Source organism: Portunus trituberculatus, chromosome 33 (assembly GCF_017591435.1).
Source record: "Portunus trituberculatus isolate SZX2019 chromosome 33, ASM1759143v1, whole genome shotgun sequence".
Taxonomy (NCBI): Eukaryota; Metazoa; Arthropoda; class Malacostraca; order Decapoda; family Portunidae; genus Portunus; species Portunus trituberculatus.
The window spans coordinates 3,984,574-4,005,754 of NC_059287.1; the positions used below are offsets into that span (position 1 = coordinate 3,984,574).

Consider the following 21,181-nt stretch of genomic DNA (forward strand, 5'->3'; position numbering starts at 1 on the left):
TACTGCTGCTGCTGCTGCTGCTGCACTGCTGCTACTGCTGCTGCTGCTACTGCTTTGTTTTGCTGCTGCTGCTGCTGCTGCTGCTGCTGCTGCTGCTGCTGCTGCTGCTGCTGCTGCTGCTGCTGCTGCTGCTGCTGCTGCTGCTGCTGCTGCTGCTGCTGCTGCTGCTGCTGCTGCTGCACTGCTGCCACCACTGCTGCTGCTGCTGCTGCTGCTGCTACTGCTGCTGCTGCTGCTGCTGCTGCTGCTGCTGCTGCTACTGCTGCTGCTGCTGCTGCTGCTGCTGCTGCTGCTGCTGCTGCTGCTGCTACTGCTGCTGTTACTACTACTACTACTACTACTACTACTACTACTACTACTACTACTACTGTAATCAAATTAAATGATGATGATGATGATGATGATGATGATGATGATGATGATGATGTAATATATATACGTTTTACTGCGTTTAATTCACGAGTCTATGTGTCTAAAAATAGATGATATATTTTTCTAATTAAAATAGTTTACTTCATGGTGAAGTTGAAGTTACAGATGACTTTTTAAGAAATTTGTATCTCACTCTCCGTCAACTCATGTATACGCGCCATTCCTAAAAGTCACCGAAAACAAATAAATGGTTGTATCTTTAAAGTTTCTCGTAATTAGAAAATTCCAAAGCACGCATAAAATAAGTCAACCATTCTACTTTACATTCATATAAAATAAATCACTTTAAATATTCCGATAAAAAAAAGTCTACACACTAATGAATTACAGGGCGGGATTTTAACATACAAGCAACATAAAAATAAGCACAAATATATTTATCTGAACATAAAAACATACATAATAACCATAAAAAATAAGATATAAATGTTTAGACACCCTGCGCATTTAGACCTTCATTTGTAAGATGGCGGAAACAGAGACGCCGCGCGAAGACTACAAGAAGAAGAAGAGGAAGACACAAGATGGCCGCCGTCAACTTGCAAGAGTAAACATTGGGGATTTCCACTCGTACAGCCTCCCACAAGCCATGATAGATACTTAGAGCGTGACGGAAGGGAAGAGGGAGGACCACAGGACATAAAGGTAAAGGAAACAAACAAAAATGGCGCTAGGAAACACGAAAACAACGACTATTGATTGATTTGGGGGGAGTCCGTGTTTTTCTGAGGCATTGTTGTGTTAGTCCCTCGTGGCTGGGTCGTGGGGTCTACCTGGGCCTTTAGGGGGGGAGGGTCACGTGGAAGGGAGGGATGGGGGGTGGGGATGTAGTGGTGTATGTTAGAGTGAAGATTTGGGTGTTGTGTTAGGTTAGGTTTGTTTATGTGTTTATTCTTCTCCTTCTCCTCCTCCTCTTCCTCTTCCTCTTCCTCTTCCTCCTCCTCCTCCTCCTCTCCTCCTCCTCCTCCTCCTCCTCCTCCTCCTCCTCCTCCCTCTTCTTCTTCTTGGTATCGCATTTTCTTCTCTCATTTTTAATGTTTTTACTTATCTATTAATTTATTGTTGTGTTACGTTATGTTAGTCTTTTGTTTCTGTATTTCTTTCTTTCTTCTATTTTCGTCTTCTTTTTCTTCTTTATATCTGTTTTCTTATCTATCTGTTGTCATTTTCACTTATTTATTTATTTATGATGTTGGGTTAGTCTTGTTTTTTGTATTTTTTCCTTTTTCTCTTTCCTCTTCCTCATTTTCCTCTTATGTCTTCTTAATATCGCGTTCTTTTCTATCTCTTATCTCTTCTCAGTTTTTTTTCATCAGTGTTGGCCATTTAGTCTTTTTTCTTTTTTTCTCATCTTTTTTTTATCATTTAATGTCGTGTTGGCCATTTAATCTTTTTTTTCCGTGGGGGGGAGGGTGTTAGGTTAGATTTTCCTCTGTATATCTTCCTCCTCTTCCTTTTCCTCCTATTTTCCTCTGTTCTTCCTCTTCCTCCTCCTATTTTCCTCTCTATTTCTTCCTCCTCTTCCTCTTCCTCTTTCTTGTTGATATCACTTTTCTATTCTCCATTATCTTTTATTTTATTTTTATCTCTTTTTCTTCAGTTTTGGCCATTCAGTCTCCGTTTACTATTGACTGGGGTTGATTAATTTGCCCTTGTTCTTCATTTACCATTATTTTCCAGATCATTGTTGTAGTTTGCTTTAATTGAGGGAAAAATTCATTGTTCCATTTTATTTAGATTTTTCTGGGTTAGTTTCGTTCTCTGTCGTTTTTGTCTATTGTATTTCTTTCTTTTGTTCTTGTTCAATGTAGTTTGGTTTTCTTTATTTGTATTTCCATTGTTAGATTTAAGTCAGTGTGTGTTGCTGTATTGAATTTTCTTGTTAATATTGTTTAGTTTTTTTTTTTTATTCTATTTATTTATTTCCTTATTATGTGTTGATTCTTTTTCTTTCTTCTCCTCCTCCTCCTCCTCCTCCTCTTCCTCCTCCTCCTTGGTATCGCTTTTCTTTTCTCATTTAGTATTGGTTATTTTATTTATTTATTTATTAGTATTTCCAGCTTAGGTCAAGGTGCAGCATTGAATTATCTTTTTTTAAATTTATTTATTTATTTTTCTATTTCTCGGTTAGGTTAGATCAAGATACGGCACTTAACTATCACCTCATTTATTCATTTATTTTTGTATCTTCCCCAGTTAGGTTAGGTCAAAATGCAGCGTAGAATTGTCACCTTGGTTTTTATATATTTTACATTTTTATTTATTTATTTATTTCCAGTTTAGGTTAGGTCAAAATGCTGTACGGAATTATGACGTCATTATTTTATTTTATTTTATTTTATGCTTTTCCAGGTTAGGTTACATCAAGATAGAGCACAAAATTATGACCGTATTACAGGTAGCTCTTGATTTATGCGTGTTTAATTTACGTTTTTGTAAATACACGACCGAAAAAATATTATAATTCATTAAATTTGTGCGATTGGTTTGCTTGTACTACACGATTTGGACCACATCCCACATCCCCCCTATTATCTATTGTTTCTTATGAGAATTACAAGTTTGTTTTATGCGAATTTTGAAATATGTGATGCCTCTTGGAACACAGCTATCGTGTAAATTGAGTTACCTGTATTTTATTTTACTTTATTCTATTTTATGTATTTTCAGGTTAGTTTACATTGAGATACAGCACAGAATAGTCATTTCGTTTTTTTGTTTAGAATTTATATTTTTTGTATTTCCAGATTAGGTTGGGTTAAGATGCAACACAGAATTGTCATTATAACTTCTTTTTCTTTCTTTTTTCTCATTTATTTATTTATTTATTTTCCATTTAGGTCAGGTCAAGGTGCAACACAGAATTGTCACTGGAGAACCAACCAGTAACAAGCCAAAATGCAAATGGCTGGAGATAAAAGCTTCAAAATGTTACCAATGGAAGTAAAATGAAGAGTAACATGAGAGCTTCAAAGTGTTGAAGTAAATTGTTAAGGAAAGCTTCACAATGTTATAGATAAAATGAAAATGATTTAAGAGAAGCTTTGAAGCATCATAACTACAGGTTTTTATCTTAACCCTTTCATTTCTAGGGCACATTTTTACCTTGAGATTTGTGTACGATTAGACCATTTTATTAACATTAGGAAGGATCTGTGGAGGTCAGAAGATTAATAGCCACAGTCTTCACTATTATGATCCCCCATATGAGTTTCTGAAGCTGTATAAAAATCTTCAAATAGTAACCAGAATGAATATGGAAACGCGTCCTGGTACTCGAGGGATTAAAGTTATGTTGACCCCCTTCAGTACTGAGATACCTCCATTTTTGGGTGTGACTAGATGATTTTATTTGCATTAGGAAGAGTCTATGGAGGTCAGAAGATTAAATGGCTAAAGTCTTCACTATTTTAATCCCTCACGTAAGTTTCTGAAGTTGAATAAAATTGCTTTATAGTAACCAGAATGAATATGAAAACACGGCATGGTACTGAAGGACTTAAGAGCCATTTTTCGGAAGAGTTTTCAAGATATACGGAAAGCACTAATTTTCATCTAAGGTTTGGGTTGACTTTCTGGGTAATTTCAAGTACAGCTTCACCCTACCAATGCTTTTTTAATGTGGCGTGTAGTGAACTGATTAGTCTGCATAATTTCCATCACATTGGTCATTTGGCGGCGCTTTAACAGTGCACCCTGTCTTAGCTCTTATGGTGACATGTCAAGGTTAGAGCCTGTTATAGATGGAACTGTCTTATAATCCCGTGCCAAACTCCTTAAATCCTCTTCATACCCTGCCAAACCCCCTTAGATATGTCCCAATCCCTTTAAAAACTCTGTTGAACCTCTTATCAAATTTGCCATTTTGTTTCTCTATGACAGGTTGTAGAGTATGTCCCATGAGGTTGGTGGGGGTGGCTAGTCTTGGTGATTGGGTGGGTGACGTGTGCCCAGGTGATTCTAACCCAGTGACTCCCCTACCGAGAATCTGTCTTGTGGGTTGCTGGCCGGAGATCGCAGGCGTCAGGGCAGCACAGATTATTCATGTCATTTATTTTGTTCATCTTGTTCCCTGTTTATCTGGTTCACATTACTGCATATCTTCATTCATGTAGTGTCAGTGGTAGTCTGCTAAACACTGGAACTCCCTGCCTGCTTCTGTATTTCCACCTTCCTGTTACTTGAACTCTTTTATGAGGGAAGTTTCAGGACACTTATCTTCTGGGTGTCGTTGATGCATTTCTCTGTGTATGGGCCTTTTTTTTATTGTAATTTGTGTTGCCTTGCTAGTGCCCTTCATACATAAAGAAAAAAGTCACTACATTCCATCATGTCAAAGGAAGTTGTAATGCAGGTCGTCTCTCACAATTTTGGATGATCCTTGTGACTTGTCCTATATGGATTGGCTGCTTCTGTAGGCTTATTAATGGCTCTTTTGTTGCGTGTGCCCAGTGCCCTGCTCACACATGAAGAGTGTGATGCTGCAGTGAGGGTGTGCACTGCAGGCTGCATCATACAGTGAGGGTGTGTTGGTGGGTGTGGATTTACTAGTACTGTGGGTTCAAGTACTGGTGGATGTAGTGGATGCTCAGGGTACAGTAATGGTGGCACAGGTGAGGACAGTGTGGTGGTTTGGTGTGGGAATAATACAGTGTGGTGCTGACTTGTGTAACTAGTGAAGGTGACCAGTGTTGGTGCAAGGACAGGTGTGACGGGTGTGTGGCTGAAAGAAGGCTGGTAAAAGGCTCCCCTGAGGAGTCATGACTTAGTTGCCTCTTTAATACCAATAGTAAGCAGTCACCTGTAGTGGATATAGCTCCAGCAGATAGCTAACCTCTAATTAGCAAAGCAAACTTTATTTTTTGTTATCTTCTAACTTTGGAAACTGTTAGCAGACTGCACAGCTTCTGCTACATGTAATACTGACCTTGAAAAGATAGGGAGCTTTAGAAAAAGATTGGACAACTTTATGGATGGAGAAGATGGGTGGAATTAGGTAGATGTGTTCATACAGGGACTGCCACATGTAGGTCTGATGGCTTCTTGCAGCTTTCCTCAGTGAGGCAGGTACACTGTTGCCTGTGTGATTGTGTGAGGTGTGTGTCTACAAGCCGTCATTGATGGGTGCAGTGTGAGGCTTGGTGCAGCAACAACATTGCACAGCAAGTGTTCACCAGTTCTGAGTTTCACTTGCATCATTGTCTCTGACACATTTTGTGTGTACTGAATAGTTTAGTACACGATTAGAACAAGTCTGTAGCATTGCTGGTGTTTGGTACAGTACTATACCAGTGATGCTTTGTAAGGCAAAAGTCTAGTGTGTGTTTAGTTTTGTTTGCTTATTTATGTATTTGTGTTAATATTATGGATACATATAACTATAAGTCTTGGCATAGAACTATAACTTTTTGGAAAGCTGCTTGTCAGTTCTAGTTCTACTTTGTAGCATTTTAGAACTAACATACCAGACTGAAGGTATTAGAATCATGTACAGTATCAAAAGACAGTGGTTAGTGGCTGATGCTAGCCTATGCTGATTTCTTTTGCTGCTGAGCAGTTCATTGTCAGTGAAGCTGACTTAATAGTTGTCATATTACATATTAACAAAGAGGTTGGTGATGCCGATCTCTGACCCACATTTTGCAAGGATGGCAGTCGCTAAGATTGTGAAGCAGGTCTGTGGTGTAGCAGTGATGGTGAATGAGCTGTGTACTGTAAGCAGAATGCATGGGAATGGGGTGTGTGATTTGAGAAAAATGTTAATGTAAAGTGAAATTAACTAAAGTCTTGTGTTAACAGACATGGAGAAACAATGGTAGTGTGGGGCAAAGAGAGCTAGTCCAGAGATAGACATACTAGTGGGACAGGTCCAGTGGTGCAGAGCTGACTTCACTGAGCAAACTGACTTCAGACAATAACTGCATTGGTAAAGAATTCCATAGACTTGTATCTTAGTGAGAAAACTCCTCACCTCCAGAGAGCTGTTGGGGTGAAGAATCCTGACAGATATTGGCTCTGCTATTATTCATGTCAGCTACTTTTTATTTTGCAATTGTGGTTCAGGGTGAGGGTCTGTGGTGCTCTGGGTCCCTTCATGTAGGCTGCTGCAATCTCTTGTCAAGTACTTGAATTTGAGTGATAAGCCTCTCTGACATTAAAAAGAAAATATTGGTTTGGTGACATAGTTAGGAATTAGTTTGATATTTGTACTATAAGATGTTTTGCCTTTTTTCACAAAGAACACAATTCTTTTATTTATTTATTTATTTATTATTTATTTTTTTTTATCTTGAGTTTTGGACTGAAAGATACTTAGATAATTTTCAGTTAAGACTGAAAGACATTTGAATCATGTTCAGTAAAGGCTGAAAGACACTTAGATTATGATCAGTTTATGCTGAGAGGTGTGTAGATAACCATTAATTGAGACTGAAAGATTGTTAGTTCATTGTTATTGTAGACAAAAAAGACATTTAGATAATTGTCAGTTTAGACTGAAATGCATTTAGGTATTTTAGTTGAGATGTGTTTGTGCCATCGTTAGTCAAGTTAGAGAGATATGTAAGCTGTGGCCATGACACTTTTCTGCTGTTTTTCTTCTGAAGTAGCACTTGTAGAGGCCATACTCTATTTTAGTGGTTTGAAGTGTTGGTCATGTAATGTTCAGGCATTAAGACTTGTTAGGACTTGGTTAAGAGTTATTTTGGCTGCTTTTAGTGTAGAACAAGAAGTGTTGGCTGTTTTCAGCACCTGCTGCATAACATTTCACATGATGTGTGTTCAGGTTCAAAGAGTCTTTATGCCATAAGACATGTTGGTTCTACAAAATGTTCAAACAAAACAATGCATCAGAGTAGCCGTGCAGTGTTATATAGAGTATGGCACAATTGTGGCATTGTTAGTGTGTGTTGTGTGTGACCTGTGTGGCAAAGACAGCTACAGCTTTCATGGCCAGCAGGGTGACACGTGACTCATGGGTGTGATTCCACTGTGTTGTGTTTTATTGATACATTGGTATCAAATCACTAATGAATTATATAATGATTAAGGAAGTTCCATAAAAAATGGTTCATATAGTGATATAGTGTGTTATAAAAGGCTTTAATGAGTCTTATTTGCTTGATATATATGAAGGTGCATTGCAGTCCATGAAATGATTTGGTTGTTGGATGGTGGCTTGAAGCAATGGACTGTTAGACATTTTAACTGATGAATATTTTCACTCAGTGACATCCAGACAGCAAGACATACTGGCCATTACCTGTTGGGAGCTTGATAATCTTGTATCACAAATATGTGTACTGAAATTGTTCGGAAAGAGGCATTTGTGTGTGTTAAGTTGACAGGGCTTTTTTTCCATTTTTCAGTCTTGATAGGTAAAAAAAATTAAACACAGATTGTCTAGTAACATTTTATTCACCTGTCAAGAAGGGAAATGCAGTAAATTTCTCTTTTGTTTCTTGTAAATAAAATTGTTGTTAAGTAAGAAGAAAAAAAAAATGGTATTTAATGTGATTTTTCCTTTGATTTCAGATGTCAAGTTCATTTGTGAAAGACTGTTCTGACGTGTCGGCGCCGGGGAACACCAGCTCGGGAAAGACGGTGATCATCATTGTGAACAACGAGACCGGCAATGTGTCCCTGGACGGCAGTGAGCTCCAGAATCTGTTGGGTAGGCATGACCCTTCTGTACCTTGGTCCATTGTACACCAGTTTCCTTAAGTATGGTGTGCCTTGCTTATTTTCTTTTAAGACTTCATTAATCTTTATGCACTATTGATTGAGATTTTTTTTTCCGCTTATTTATTGTGTGAGAACATTTCTATGAGATTTCACTCTTGTAATTGTGATTTTTGCTTCCATAGACGAGAATACAAGAACAAAGAACAGAGATTTTACATAGGTCTTAAAAATTAATGAATTGAGATTTTTCCTTATTTGATTCTTTGTTACATGGTCATTATTCTTATTACTCTCTGTCTGCCACACTTTTGGTTATGTCTTGATTTTACAATATTTTAATTACACACTCACTCTGTCACCAAGAACAGTGAAGCATCTGTTTTTCTTGGTTCAGTTATCACCCATTCACTTTTTCACATTGTTTCATTGGAACAGCTATTTTTACTATGTGAGAAATGTCACTTTATTGTGAAGAAAATTTACCCATATTTCATAAAATACATGTTAAATCATGGTGTGGGATGAAAATATACTTAGATGTATTGGTTGGTGGCACACAATTGGCTGGAGCCCTACCATTAGTCAATCCAAACACTATAGTTTTACTGTTTACTCTGTTTAATCAAGTTACATTATATTACATCTCCCTTAAAATTAGGCATTGATATTGAATGATCATTTTATTTCTAGGAAACTTCACAAATTCTTTGAAGTGTTTGCTTTATTTGATTATTATCTTGGGTCTTAAGATGTGGGAGAGTTTTCTGATACTGTGTCAACTGCATGTTGGAGGTGAATTGTGGCTCAGTGACAGCTGGTGAGTGACCTTGAGAATGGCTGGTGATGCAATGATTCCCCCTCACCCTCATCCGTGTATGTACATCATTACATTGTGCTACTTGGCTGTTTCATCATCTTCATTCATCTCATACACTTTCAGAGTATTTGTACTGATTTTCCTTATTGATAGAAACAATAAGTAGCCATTTTAGTGGTAGTGTGAAGGTAATGTGGATTATAGTTAGGTTAAGCACAAAAATTATTTTAAATTATTCTTATTTTATTGTTTTATTCATGCATTTATTTAATTTATGTAACGTGTTTTATTACTTTAGGCAATAATTGTATTTACATATTCATGGTTTTGTGTTTTTTTTGGGGGGGAGGGGTGACATATATAAAGGTCTTGGAGCACATTCTTATTTTTTGGTATACAATCTTAACTTCAATAAGTGATTAATTGTGGTACAATTGGATTTTCAGGATAATAACCCATTCATATATAAGATAATACCTGTATTTCGTTCATGTGAGAGAGAGAGAGAGAGAGAGAGAGAGAGAGAGAAAATGAGAATGAGAATGTGTATCCCCAGCATTACATAGCACACCGCCTGACACATATTGCCTTGCAGCGAGCCACGGTGCTGATGGATCTCAGGTCAGCGTGGTGCGCATGGGGAATGGTGCCCAGGTCAATGTGAGTGAGACTGCCGCCAGCACCGTCACTGCCACAGCTGATGGAGCCCAGCATGTCAACCTTACTGTGGAGGGCTTCCCAGGCATCCCCGTGGAAGGTGTGTGCATCTTGTGTTGTTGCAGAGAAGCAGTCATTGGAGAGCTAGGGATGGATTACTAATATTACTTTTTGTATTGTTTTTAATGGTGAGGAGAGATGAGCACTGAATGGCAAGAACATTAGGTTAGAAAGTGTAGATCTTGGTGTTTGTAATATAAAGATGAGGTAGTGTGTCATTAAAGCTGGGAATATTGGGATGGGTCTGGCTGTTGCTTTGTACTAGGGATGAGTTGCTGAGACTTGAGTTATAAAGATGGTTAATTGAATGGGTTATAAGAGTTAGGAAGGAATCTGGCTTTTTTGTTATTGTTGTTTATTCATTTATTATTTTTATACTGCCTTTTTAGTACTATATTTAGAGATAGTGAGAAGCAAAAGTCAAGGGAAAGTAAGAGTGGTGATGTTGATAGAGGTTTGTTGATAGATATTGTACTTCCTGGATACTAAGTCATAGATAGTGATGAGTAGCATATCCACAGTTTCAATTTGATGCATGTAGTGTTAATTTTGTTCAGTAAAATCAGCCAGCTGCACTGAAATAAAGTCACTTGTGTCACTAGTGGTCTGAAAGATATGTCTGAATATATTTCATAGACACCACTTCTCTCTCGGCCTGCCAGAGGAAACAGATGATAATGCCACCCTTGTCTTCCTTCAAAGTAGGACAGGTTGGGGCCACCGGTAACTATGCCGAGCTGCCACTGGACGCTGATGCCTTCCAGCGGCTGGAAAGTGTCCTGGACAGTGAAGAGGCAAGGGAGATCCTGGGCAAGCCTCTCCTGGACATGGTGGCCAATCCGGAGCAGCTCGGTCCCCTGGAGGACCTTGTGGACACCTCTTTGTTTGAAGGTGTGTGTGTGGACATGTTTAGCATTTTCCCTTGTGGAATCCTGTATCTATGTAGATTTTATCAGTTTTCTTTTATCCTTATTTTCTATCATCTCTTCTAATGTGTAATAAGTCTTTCTATTACTGCAGGATAATTAAGATATATTTCTTTCCTCAAACTTGTGTGTTTATTTATGCATTATGCAGGATTGACTTTAGTTCAAACTGGTGCCTTTTAAAGTCTGCATATTGGTGAATTGTATATTATTTCTTCATTGTTTGGTGGGAAGTTTTCAACTAACCAGTAGATTATACAGGGTGTAACGTGAGTGCCTGCAGGGACTGCCTCAGCTGAAAAGTAAAGTAAAGTAAAAGATGTTTTATACACATATTCATTTTGAGGCATTGTTCAGCGATGGCCTGAAATTCAAGTGTGGGTGAGTGATACACAATGGCAGGGCTGTGTGGCTAACCATGTTGGAGAAACACCACTTGCATTCATTCCACTTTGTTTTATGTTATGCAATGCAGTCTGAATGTATCCATTGTCCCAAAAGGATGGTGTGTGATCTGATTAACAATCAGCTGATTTGTTGTCAATCTTATTTCTTCTCACTTTCTGACTAGGCAGGCATGGTGCAATGCAGTCTATTACTTTGTTTGGTGTTTGTTGCATCCATATGGTCTTTGTGTAATGTTTATCAGTGATCGTTATTGGTGCACTGTTGCTTCTTGTCTTGTCTTGTGGTGCTGTAAAGCTCCAAACCTTTAGAACATAGATACCTGCCTGGCCCTGCTGTTTTATCTGTCACAAGGCCACACTAGAATTTCATACCATGCCTAAACAATGCCTCAAAATGCATATATGGATGAATAGTTTTCCACAGAATTACCTGTACCTTTTCAATATTTGCACAAACTTGCATCACACCCAATATATAAATACATTTCCCTAATATGTACTGTGTGGTTACTTTCAGGGGAGTCCCAGTCTGGTTCCTTGGCGGGGTACACGATGTCCTCCTCTGGCACTCCCATTAGGAAGGCACAGAACGCCCCCAAGCGCCGGTCACAGCGACAGATGGACAAAGCAGAGAGGGAGGAAGTAAGAATGTGGCTTTATTGTAAGAAGGGAGTGATACATATCAAAGTTTTCTGCAATTTGTATCCTCTTTTTGTAACAGTTCTCATGCCAGTAACACCCATCATTCTGTATCTTTATTTATTCCCAGGTGGAAAAAATCTTAGCTGAGAATCACAAGAAAATGCAGGAGGAGAGGGAACAGCTAGATGGCCGGCAAGTATTGGTTCCTCTTGTCCCTATCGTCCAACCAACCCTGTTAAGTATGGAGAATGAAAACCAGGAGGAGTTGGTGGCTGAGGACAGTGAAGCAGCAAAGGAGAATGACACTGAGGAGAAAATAAAAGGAAGTGAAGTATTGTTGGTGAAAGGACGAGGGAGAGGCCGAGGAAGAGGTAGAGGGAGAGGAAAGGTTGAAGGAGACAGGGTAGGCAGCCAGGAGACAAAGGGTCGAGGAAGAGGGAAGAAAAATTTGGATGGTGAGGGAGAAGGAGCCACAAGAGGAGAGGAAAGTGGGAGAGGGAAAGCCAGAGGAAGAGGACGAGGAAAGACTGTCACTATCATCACATCTGGTACCAAGGTGCAAGATGGTCAGGGACAGGTGGCAGATGGTGAGTTGATGTTGTTTTCTATTTTGTTTTTAGTGAATATTGAAACTTGAGTTCTTGTAGATGTTCTTTGATTTATGTGATTTTTTAATATAGTTTTGCCTATTATCAGCAGTTGTCTTTCACTTCTAAGAGGGGAAAGTATCAGTCTGTATGGAAAGTGTGACTCAAGGGTTCTAGAATTTTGTCATGAGAATAAGTCACTGAGAAACAATTGAATGATGGGATATATGTATGTGTAGTGTTTGTGGAATCTGTGGTTTTAAATGATTGTTTAATATTTGTAGTGCCAAGGAGTTGTCTTTCATGTATTTCACTTATATAAAAAAGTCAAGATGTATGATTCTGAGTTATAGAGTTTTGTCATCAGAATAAGTAATTGTGAAAGAATGGAAGGGTGAAATGGTTGCTTGTCTAATGTTTTGGTTTCTATTATTTTTATCCCAGTGATAGTTAAAACCCAAATTAGACAAAACTTTAAACTAGTCAGAACTGATGCACTATTGTATAACTTGTATTAGCTAACATAACCTCACCTCATATAACCAACCCCCACTTCACCTCACCTCACCTAACCTATCATGATTCTGACCAGTTGTGACTTAAGTTTTGGCTTTAACTGTAATATATATATATATATATATATATATATATATATATATATATATATATATATATATATATATATATATATATATATATCCTTCATTTTTTATTTTTTCCACCTCACATTCATACCTGCGTGTTTGATTCCTGTGATGTATTATGTAGATATTTACTCTAACATCTACATTAAGTTTGTCTTTATCTGTTGAAGACTTTGTAATGAAAGAGAAGAACCTTTAAACTGCCACTTGACTGTTTCTTTTTATCTGTTGCAGAGTCATTAGTGAAAAAGAAGAAAAAGAAGAAAATATGCGTTGTTGTGAGTAAGGAAGAGTGTAAGACAACTGAGCAGGAAGAACAGGAGGAAACAGACACCACACCAGCAAATACAGAGCAAGCAGTTGATTCCCAAGAGGAATCAGAGGATAAAATCAAGAAAGTGGTGAAGAAGGCCCCACCAACACCTAAAATCATCCCACAGTTTGAGCCGGCACTGTTCTCCACCCCTGATGTCATGCACAAAGTAGGTGAAGGTCTTCCAGCACATGCCATCATGGTGAAGGGGAATGGGAAGAACATCAAGGCCCAGAAAATCCTCCTTGTCAAGAAACAGACCAAGAAACAAGAGAATGCTGTCTCGGGCATGAAGGAGGAGGTGAAGGAGGAGACTGAGGGTATGGATGTAAGTACCTTTGAACACAATACAAATCCAGATGATGTGGCTGTGAAAGAGGAGGAAGAGGAAGAGGAACATGAGGGAGAGGAGGATGGTGAGGCAGGGGATGAAGAAGAGGAAGAGAGCAAACCAGATACAACTGTGAGAGAGACTGGTATTTTAAGTGGAGTGAGCAAAGTGGTAAAGAAGAGAGTGCCTGTCGGGGAAGGGAAGTCAAAAGTGATCCAGGTGAGCTGCCCGACAGAGGTGAGGCAGGTGGTAGTGCTTAACTCAGCCAGGACTGGCATGAATAAAGAGACGCTAGTGAAGGTCATCCCAGCCAAAGACCCTCCAAAAGAAGAAGAAAAGACACCATTGAAATTAAAAACACCAAAGAAGGAAGGCAAGCAACTTGTTAAAAAGATAAGTCCAACAGTACCAGTAGCAACACCACAAGCAGTGCCAGCAACACCAACACCACCACAGGAAGGGGAGGCAGACAAAGAAAGCCCAAATAAAGAGGAAATCAAAACAGAACCTCAGAAAAAGCTCATTAAGAAGAAAAAGTTAGGCTTGCAGAAAGGTGGGGAATTGCACAAGTCCTTTGAGGATATTGTGCTTCAGAGGAAAAGAGAGGAAGCCCAGAGGAAAAAGGAGGAAATACAGAGGAAGAGAGAGGAAATACTCAGGAAACGAGAAGCTATCAAGAAGCGGAAAGAGATGAAGGAACAGGAGATGAAAGAAGCCATGATGAAGAAAGAAATGGAGAAGAACACCCCGCCTAAGGAAACACCAAAGAAGGTTGTAAAGGTACCTAACAGAGTGGTGGTGGTGAAGAAGGAGGTGGAGGAGAGCAAGAAGAATGGGATTGAGGTGGCGGGGATCAAGCCACACACTGCAACACCCACCACCACCATCAAAGTGATCCGAAAGGTGGTGCCACAGTCTGCTCTCGCTTCCAAGGATGAGTCACCTGTCCGCCGCAGCAACAGAGCCATCAAGAAGAAGACCTTTGGGGATGAGATGCTTACCTATGACCTGAAGGAGGAGCTTGTGTCAGACGTCAAGGAGGAGGCCGAGGATGAAGTCATTGAAGAGGAGGTAATGCATTGTAACTTTATGTGATGTATGTTTTAATTTGATCATAATCGGCAAATCTTAATCTATTTCACGTAAGGGTAATGGACTTTTCTGGCATTTACTTTGGAATTCCCTACCTGCTTCTGTATTTCCATCTTCCTACCACCTGAACTCACTGAAGAGGGAGGTTTCAGGACATTTATCCCATTCTTTTGGTTAACTCTCACAGACATGACTGACATCTAATTAGGCTTTTTTTGTTAAGATGTTTTTGTTACCCCTCGCTAGATTTTCCCTCTTTCAAGAATAAATAGAAAAATTTTTTAACTTCCCATCCATTTCCTTGTGCAAACTCCTTAACTCTCCATTCAATTTTACGTCTTCTCTGATATTTTTTTACTTTAGAGTTCCACATTTATTTGCCTCCCCTACACAGATAGTGCCGAGTGAGGAGGAAGACGAGTCCATGGAGGAGGACGGGGAAGAAGACGACCCAGAGAGGCTGTGGTGCATCTGCCAGAAGCCTCACAATAACCGGTTTATGATCTGCTGTGACCGGTGTGAGGACTGGTTCCATGGCTCCTGCGTTGGGGTCACCAAGGCCATCGGTGAGTGCTGCTGCCTCTGGGATTGTAGCCTTAAGTTAGGACACTGCTCTAGGACTGGGATCTAAGTGGTTCTTTTTGTTTAGTTGTTTTTGTTGCCTCTGGGATTGTAGTCTTCAAGTTAGGACACTGCCTGGGGACTGGGATCTAATTGGCTCTTTTTTGTTTAGTTTTTGTTGCCTCTGGGATTGTAGCCTTCAAATTAAGACACTGCTTGGGGACTGGGATCTAAGTGGTTCTTTTTGTTTAGTTGTATTTGTTGCCTCTGGGATCGTAGCCTTCAAGTTAGGACACTACTTGGGGACTGGGAACTAAGTAGTTCTTTCTTGTTTAGTCGTTTTGTTGCCCTTCGCTAGTTTTTTCCTCTTATGTGAAAATAAATAGAAAAACACCCATTTTGCTTGGACATATTGTACATAGAGACATTTCTGGACTTTAAAGATGGGACAGGTAAAGTCTTATTTCTGAACTTTAAAGATGGTTGTGCAGGTAAAGTTTTTTAAGTGATGCCTTGCCCACTGGTCCTTCCCATACCACTTATACTGGAAGGGATGATGGGCAGCATGTGAGTGAGTGCCAGCTGTTTGTGTGGCTCAAACTTAGGTCATTTATCTCATTGGTCTTCCTGAATTATACTTTGTCCTTGTGCAGTAGTTTTGATTTAAGTAAGATTTTTCATTATACTTGTATGCAGAAGCATTTGTGAACTTGGATTATGTACAATTTATATTTAGTCACTATTACTTATTTATTCCATGCCATCCAAGGAAAACTGCACTCTACAATATATTCCCCTTATTACAGGCCAGCAGATGGAGGAGGAAGGGCGTGAGTGGGTTTGTCCGAAGTGTAAAAAGACAGAACGTGCAATGAAGGGAGTAGTGGTCTTAGGAAAGAAGAAACTAGAGAACACACTCAAGGCTTTCAACAATCAGACAGTCAAAGCAGAGCTACAGACGCCACTGTCCCCAACCAAGGTGAAGAAGATCATCGTCAAGGCAGAGGAAACAGAGAACCAGGTGGAGGTTAAGAAGCCCATGGAACCCAAAAAAGCCCCTGAACGGAAGCTGGGTAGCCTGTCTGGTTTTACTATTCCCAAGAAGGTGAATATCGTGCATGAGAACGCCTCTCAGCCCAAGAAGACGCTGGGTGATGAGAAGAAAACTGGCTCTCCGCAGGTTATCAAAGTGGCACAGAAGAAAATGTTTGATGGAGGACGAGAGGTGAGGCATTCTCTCTTTCCTCTTTTTTTTTTTTTTTTTCCTCCCTCTTCCTCCTTCACTTGTAAGTCATAATAGATCATTGAAAGAGTATAAGCTAGCTGTGTGTTTGCATTGTTGTTGTAGTTATGGAATATTGTAGAAGTATTTCACTTGTGTATGTAGTTTTCTTGCAAGCTGACCCAGTATCTACCTGAGTGTCTCCTGCCTCACACATCTGTTTCATTCTTAGTTAGCTGGAATGTATATTTAATATTGCACATCAATTGTAAAAGAGTACTATTAAGTGTTGCTATGGTATTCTTTGTCCCTAGCCTGTCATTCAGCCTCGCTTCTGGCAAAAGGTTGGAAGCTTGCTCTCTCTATCTATTGATCTCTCTGTGTAATATATGTGAACTACAAATTGATCATAGTCAACAATTGCTTGTGAAAATGCTGTTTTAACAAAACTGAACTTCTTGGTATTGATTATTTCTTGAAATAAAATTTATTTGTGTGCTATTTTCCAGGTACAGGAGTCAGCCCGGGGTGTGGGGTCCTTGGAGAAGACCAAGCCCAAGGTGTTGGTGTACCAGAAGAGCACAGGGAAGATCATTTCAGGTGTGTGTAGCTTGTGTGCTTCCATGTGTGTGTGCCTTGAAGCCTCCCATTGGCACATCTGTGTCACAGGGGAGGCATGGGACCTGTGTTGGTGTATCTCATCCATCATGCCTGGTGCTGCTGCTAATGAATCTTGGTTTACAAATACCTATGTTAATTTAAAATAGCATATTTAGAGAGCAGGAATAACTATTGAATTTTGTTTTCTTTGTCAGAGATTTTCCTAATTAAAATTTTTTGAAAATATAAGTTCTGAATATGTAAATTGGAACAAAGGTCTATAGTATTTTATTCAGAATTTGTAAAGTTGTAACAAAAAAATTTGAATGTTCCATCAAAAGTAAAATGCATAATCTTTCTTAGATAATCTGAAGAACAATTTTATTTTCCAGGTATTGAAATTTTGAGAAAGATCTAGTTGTGAGATGAATTGCTGTTTACTTGATGAATAATGAATGTAGGAAATTAATAGTTATCATATTCTTTAACTTTGTTCAGGATGGATATATTTTCTTTGAAAACAAAGTATTTTTCAAGTGCTTTGAGAAATCTTCTGTCCTAGCAAACAATTCACTCTCAGGTTCTGAGGGTCCTACCTTTGAGGAGCTGAAGGACTGGCTGAAGGAGCACCCAGACTGTGGCATCCTTCAGCCAGGGATGATGAATGCTTCGGGGACAGTTGTGAGCCAGGCCTCCACCACACTCAACAGGTGAGTATCAGAGGACAGATGATAGAGAGGTGTGAGGACAGAGTATGTATACATGAGGAAAAGATGAGAGGATGGACTATATATGGGAAGGAGTGCAAAATTTATTCTTTTTATTGTAGTGTTTCCTTGCTGGGATCTTTGTAATAGCATCAGGTGAAGACCAATGAATAGGTGGACAGAGGGAAGAAGTAGAATGTGAAGGTCTAAGTAGGAAATCCAAGGTGTTTGCCAACTTGAAAACTAAATTGGATACCGTGGGAGTGGATATTGTTTTGTAAGGGAAGAACAATTGTGTAACAAGGTGTTTTGATATTTGAAAAAGGAAAATAATGGCTTGAATAAATGTTCAGAATTAGATGAAAGTTTATGGTAAGGCCTTATTGAGTTAAAAAAGATTAGATTAACTAAGCTTTTTCACATTATGGAATAGTTTTTACTGAAATACCTCTTGATGATAACACTTCATGCCTCTGCTTTTCAATTTTTCAGCCAAAAGAAAGTGATCCAGGTGGCCAAGTCAGCGACAGGTCCAGCAGGCAGCTCACCACAGAAGGTCACTGTGGTCAAGTCAGCTGATGGCCGGGTCATTGTCAAGACTTCAGAGAACATGGAGAAGGAGGCGCTGACCAAGGTGGTGAACACGGTGACCTCACAACCCACTCCAAAGACTGTCATAGTGAGCACGGTGAAGACTGCCACGTCCATAGTGAAGGAGGTGATGGATGAGAAGAAGGAGGTGTCACCCTTAAAGAAGGAAGAGCCAGTCCCTGTGAAGACTCCAGTCAAGGAACCCAAGAAGGTCAGTTTATATTTTGATTCCATCTGTTTTATTTATTTTATTTTTTTTTATAAGTTGAAGGTAATATTAATTTTTCTACTCTTGTTGTGAGATTTGATTTTTCATATCTTTGGTGTACAGAAAACTAGATAATAATATATACGTTTAAAATCTGAATGCTCTGTTACAAATGATAGTAAGTTCCTCCTTCCATTAGGAGTAAAATTTTTCAATAATAGGAGGCAGAGCAAAGTCTTGTGGTGCCACTGTTTTACAGATTATTGTTACAGTTCTTTAAGATTTATATTACTAAGTGATGAAATAATGTTGGTCAAAATAGAAAACAAATTAAGAGAATTAGGTATATATATGCTTATGTCAGTTTCCTGCTTTTTTATGGAGTTATAACTTACACATAATGACTGCTCTATTGTATTTCACTCATTCTTTGGCTTTGGAGCCTAAGATACTTTTGTAACTTCATTGTGATTGGACTGGATCTTGTAACCTTGTTGCTGACGGTCTGCTGCTCAGTCAGCCTGTGTCACACTGAGCAAAGATGCTGGCCTCTCCAGTCACAAATATTACTTCTCTTCTTTGTACTGATCTGTCTTATTTTGTGTGTAATATTAACTTGGTGTCTTGATTATTGAACAGAAAATTGCAAATTTTTTCAAAGTGAGATAGTTTAAGTTCAAGTCACAGTTAAGTTTCAAGATATTTATATTGCTTTTTATTACCTGCCATTTTCAATGAGTTATTAAGTTGCTGTAAATAGTAAAAGTTTCAAAATTGGTGATGATGTAAGATTTTGAATAAGGTGGAAAGGTATTGAGCAGAATTTTATTCTAAGCGTATTGGTGGTTTGACATGTGGACACACGTTCTAAAATCTTATGATGCTGTTGACTCTGCCAATCAAGAAACCAATTCAGTTCTTTATAAAGTGAAAAGGATGGATAGATAAAAAATAGTACTTGTAGCATAGAAAGAAAGTCAAGCATCTGCATTATGTAGGAGATACAAACTGACCCACAGACCTGTCAGTGATGATGCTACAGGAATTATTGTCCAGCCGGGTTACAAAATGATGAGTTCAAGTGGCACACGTAAGATTGGATGGACAATGGTCAGTCTTGGTCCCAACATAGAGGTGTGCAGGGCAGTGTTCTCACAAGCCTGTTTCCATCTGTCCCATTTGTGATATTTGTTAATTATGCACGGTAACTACTTACGTGTGTTTTGAAATTTTTAACTGATGACTGAAATCTCAACTAATGCTGTTTAATTTTCACTGTGATCTTCAGCTGTCAGATATTGTAACCCATCCAGTGAGTATTGTTGGTTGTGTTTATCTGTGTAAGTTGTTTGTATTAGTGAGGTTGCAGACCAAGGAAGCATGGCTTGTGATGCAGCAGAAGTATTTGAAATGTAAAGTAACACTACTTACACTTACTGTAGAAGTGAAATTGAAAATATATACTAAGTTTTGGGAGCAGTGATATAAGAGAATTTTGTGAAATAACTGTATCTGTGTGACTTACTACACACACCCTCTCTTGAGTGCCCTTGTGTCTTGCAATGGTTGTCATGGAGGACACATACCAGGCCTTGTTCTCACACCCTCAGGCAGTACTCATCCTAGAACTATGATGCTTTCTTCCCACACCTTCAGACAATACTCATCCTAAAACTATAAATACTTTGTTCGTATACCTTCAAACAGTGCTCACTAAAACTATAAATTCTTTGTTTTCATGCCCTCATACAGCACTCACTAAACCTATAAATGCTTTGTTCTTACACCTTCATATAGTACTCAGCCTAGAACTATAATGCTTTGTTTTTACACCTTCGAACAGTGCTCACTGAAATTATAAGTTCTTGATTTTCACCCCCTCAGACAGTACTCACCTAGAATGATAAATGCTTTGTTCTTACACCCTCAAACAGTACTCATTAAAACTATAAATTATTAGTTCTCACACCATCAGCCAGTACTTGCCTAGAACAGTAAATGCTTTCTTCTCACACCCTCATACAGTACTCATCTAGAACCATAAATGCTTTGATCTTGCACCTCAAACTCCTGCAAAACTGTAAATATTTTGTTCTTACACCTTCAGACAGCAGTACCACCACCACCAGTGAAAACACCGCCTGCAGAGAAGAAGAAGGGAGACCACAGTGAGATTCGGAGCAGCGTCAGGAAAACCATGACTGAGGTGCTGATCAAGCGTTTCAAGGAGACTAAGGATGAGTTTCCCAATGTTACTGAGGATTCCATCAAGAGTCTTGCTCATGCCATTGAGAAGGAGCTGTTCCTCTTCTTTGGCAAGGTGAGGTCTGCTGGGATGATCAAATATGTTATGCTGGGGTTTTGGATCATGGGAGATTTCTTTCCTTCACTTTCTTTTGATTAAGTTTTATGATTTGCTGCTCTTGTGCTTTTCTTCTTTTATATGATTTTTTTTTTTTTTTTTTTTTTTTGTGTGTGTGTGTGTGTGTGTGTATTTACCTAGTTGTAGTTTTACAGGGCCTGGGCTTTATACTCGTGTGGCCCCGTCTCCATATCTACACTTATCCAATCTTACTTTAAAAGTATGCACACTCGTTGCAGACACTACTTCTTCATTTAAACTGTTACACATCTCAATACATCTTTGCGGGAAACTATATTTTTTAACATCTCTCAGACATCTTCCTTTTCTCAGCTTTTT

General features: G+C 39.0%; 1 protein-coding gene across 5 annotated transcripts in view; it reads left to right on the forward strand.

The window, feature by feature from the left end:
• The first annotated feature begins 937 nt into the window (after positions 1-937).
• The window catches only part of LOC123512281 (death-inducer obliterator 1-like), a 33,713-nt gene continuing 13,469 nt past the window's right edge, over positions 938-21,181 (forward strand). For 2 of the 5 annotated variants that reach the window (XM_045268568.1, XM_045268571.1), the window contains exons 1-14: positions 938-1,077; positions 7,966-8,104; positions 9,528-9,689; positions 10,352-10,540; positions 11,500-11,624; positions 11,752-12,211; positions 13,090-14,570; positions 14,986-15,157; positions 15,959-16,377; positions 16,884-16,974; positions 17,555-17,684; positions 18,174-18,483; positions 19,769-19,792; positions 20,588-20,800. In XM_045268568.1, the coding sequence (XP_045124503.1) occupies positions 7,966-8,104; positions 9,528-9,689; positions 10,352-10,540; positions 11,500-11,624; positions 11,752-12,211; positions 13,090-14,570; positions 14,986-15,157; positions 15,959-16,377; positions 16,884-16,974; positions 17,555-17,684; positions 18,174-18,483; positions 19,769-19,792; positions 20,588-20,800 (3,915 nt within the window). In that variant the 5' untranslated portion in view covers positions 938-1,077. The remainder of the gene's footprint in view (positions 1,078-7,965; positions 8,105-9,527; positions 9,690-10,351; positions 10,541-11,499; positions 11,625-11,751; positions 12,212-13,089; positions 14,571-14,985; positions 15,158-15,958; positions 16,378-16,883; positions 16,975-17,554; positions 17,685-18,173; positions 18,484-19,768; positions 19,793-20,587; positions 20,801-21,181) is intronic. The other 3 variants (XM_045268569.1, XM_045268570.1, XM_045268572.1) reach the window with 3 other exon arrangements.